Source organism: Sinocyclocheilus rhinocerous, unplaced genomic scaffold (assembly GCF_001515625.1).
Source record: "Sinocyclocheilus rhinocerous isolate Xijiao unplaced genomic scaffold, SAMN03320098_v1.1 scaffold1740, whole genome shotgun sequence".
NCBI lineage: Eukaryota > Metazoa > Chordata > Actinopteri > Cypriniformes > Cyprinidae > Sinocyclocheilus > Sinocyclocheilus rhinocerous.
This window is the reverse complement of record NW_015651446.1, coordinates 869034-872078: the sequence shown is the minus strand read 5'-3', so window position 1 is coordinate 872078 and position 3045 is coordinate 869034. Positions and strand designations below refer to the sequence as shown.

The window sequence follows — 3045 nt, the reverse complement described above, 5'->3', positions numbered from 1 at the left end:
CAGTGCTTGCATATTTTTGTCCCACAAGAATACCAACATGTTCACCTTTGGTTTAAGAAGCGGTCTTTTACTTTACTTTAGCAGCTTCGCGCTCCTGACGCGGTGAGTATAAACCAGGCTCTACACTCTATAAGCGCTGTGCAGCTCAAATGAGTATTGCGGTTTCGTTATGCTTTCAGTTTCGTTTGCCGTTTGATGTTTCTCACATGCAACAGAAATGCAGCGCTTATGAGTTAAACAATGCGGTGGTCGCGACAGTGCGACCGCACACACAATTTAGTCGCACCGGCAGAAAAAAATTAGCGCAAAATGCGCCCATTTGGTCACACTCTGGAGCCCTGTGCTGGACAGTATTTATTTATCCTCAGTTGTTCAAATCGCGGTAATCGAATACGGTTATAATGATAATTAAAATATGAAACGGTAATACTAACCGTGGGGTATTTTAATCACGATTTATCGTCAAACCGGTAATCGTTACATCCCTACTCATGGGTTTAATCAGCCTGCCTTAAAAAAAGACATGTTAAAGTGACAAATTTAGGGTGGAAATACTATTGCATAATATTCCAATATTTAATCATCATCATCATCATCAATATTATATTGCCAAAATGCAATATTTAAGGTGGCTGGTTCCATAAAACATGAATAGAAGAAACTAATATTTTACATTTTTGCATTATATAATTTTGAATTAATCATATTTCTGTTCAATATTCATGTACAACACCTTAAAATAAACATTCCAAGTTCAACTTGAATATACTGCTTTTACAGATGCATCTGTAAAAGCAGTATACCAGGATATCCTTCTGAAAATCTACACTGGAAGCTCCTGTCGTCAAGTCAAATTCCTTGTGTGTGTAAACATACTTGGTAATAAAGCTCTTCTGATTCTGATTCTGATTCTGATCTGTATTAAGCTTAATAGCAAATCTGATACTTTATAACTGTAAAAAGCAATTATTTGTATAGCAATTAATCACATGCCAATTTTGTAACTGAGACAGCCCTATCTCAGAGTAATTATTAAATGTTTTATCATAAAAAATACTCTGGTTTACCACACTGCTCTGGTATCTATGGGCTCAAATTTCTGTTGTGGTTTCCACTTGGTCTCACCACTGCAACAGGCGGACATCTATTAAAAACTAAATTCCACAACATTATGATCATATTCATAGTAATGCATGTTGTGCTGTGCTGCCTTTGTCAGGTTGCTATTGCACTGCAAAATCCTTCATGAGTTTGCTTTAGTAACTACCTATCCATCCATCATCCAGAATACAAACTGCACAAAGGATACTGAAAACAGTGTTTACCTTAACACCAACTGCGACATCCCCAATGCTGTTGAAAACACAGTGATATTTGATCAGACACATATTAAACACCAGGAATTAACATGTAAATTCAGGACTAAAAAAAGAAAGGGAGGGCTAGAAATCCTTTAATCTGAATCTTTTAAAATCCCCTCCATTATTTAATGACACAACAAATTAAGCTGATGAACATTTCAGTATTTCATTACTTTATCCCACTCTTCCTCCAGCAGGCCAGAAATGCACGTATAAATGCGGTCTAGGTAGGCTGCTCACTAGGCTTCAAAGTTCAAAAAGGATGTTTCTAGCAAAATCGATTTTGAGGCTAAAATACCGTTTTAGGGATGCAGGTCACTAGGTTATGAGACTTAGATGCTCAAAAATGAAAACGAGTTAGGCAGATCACTAGGTTTCGTCATTATGATGTCCAAAATTGCCATTTGGGTAACGTTAGGCAGGTTATGGGACTATAGTGTCCAGAATACTGTCTAGGTAACAACCAGTTTTTACACACAGCCCTAGAGTACAGACTGAGGCTAGTTGGTTAACCATAACTTGTATTTAATATCAACATTTGGAAGTTTCTCCTATTTGAATGCAACTCGACACATTATATAACCACTGAGAGAGAAGTTTTATTTTATACATTTTATGATGGTATAAAAGCTAACGTGAACGCATATAATTACAACCTAAATGAGGTCAACTGGGGAATTACATCATATTCTAGCACATTAATTATAAATTAAACTAAGTTAGTTAAAAGACTCGCTCGATTAAACTCCATCTTAATCTTGTGTGCACAACGTGAGCAAACAAACAACTAACGTTAGTGAGGCTAACCTGCTAACACATGCTTGCTATTTTTTGACTAATTTTTGTCGTTCACTAATTTGAGTTCTTGCGATTTTTCTTGCTCTTGGCATTTCATACTAGACAATACAACCGTTACAAAAATATTATGAAACAACAGTTGTTTTTAGTGTTACAGCGCTAGCGTGTTAGCAGCGTTAGCATTCCAGCAAGTGTGAAACTCTTCTACTTCGCATTTAAATGATTATTTTTTTACACATAAATGAACAGCGCTTTTAATGCTCACCCGTCCATCTCTGGTGATCTGTGTAAAAACGAACCCGCTGAAGAGTTTGTGTGTTATTTCTCCTCACTGGCTTTAACTGAGACACACAAACACACACACACCAGTGACAAAATGGAGGCGGAAACTGAGCCATGAGGAAACACACATACACACACTTACTGTAAACACACACTACATATGAGATACACACCTACTGTAAACTCAAACACCATTTACTGTAAGCCTGTAATATTTAAAATAATACAGTTAATATTAAGCACACCCATACACACCTAGCCTGTAAATAGATAATCTTTTCTCATAAGCAGTATATAACATAATAAATGTAACAGGACCTAGAAGAAAGTTATATTGCTCAGAGTTCGTCTTTTAAATCTCAGGACATCTCGGTGTCTTTTAGCTTTTTTTTCCTCAGATGGAATTCCTTCTGAGAAATAAAATAACACAAATGAGACAATTGTTTCATAATTTTACCATATTCAGCTATACAATTTAGATCACACTGGTGTGTTCATATTGAAATCTCTCATTTTTAATTGCATACATTGTGTTGATTTTTTTTAATTTTTTTTTATTCGTGTTAAGATCTCGTCTGAAAGTCTAGAAGAGACTACTTTTCAG

The 3045-nt window shown here is 35.8% G+C and overlaps 1 protein-coding gene across 2 annotated transcripts in view; it reads right to left on the bottom strand.

Moving 5' to 3' along the window:
• LOC107712817 (polypyrimidine tract-binding protein 2-like) overlaps nucleotides 1-2553 on the bottom strand; it is a 19831-nt gene extending 17278 nt beyond the window's left edge. For both annotated transcript variants that reach the window (XM_016518158.1, XM_016518159.1), the window contains exons 1-2: nucleotides 2425-2553; nucleotides 1326-1353 (exon numbers count right to left, since the gene is read on the bottom strand). In XM_016518158.1, coding sequence (XP_016373644.1) covers nucleotides 1326-1353; nucleotides 2425-2432 — 36 coding nt within the window. In that variant the 5' untranslated portion in view covers nucleotides 2433-2553. The remainder of the gene's footprint in view (nucleotides 1-1325; nucleotides 1354-2424) is intronic.
• Between the last annotated feature and the right edge of the window lie 492 nt (nucleotides 2554-3045).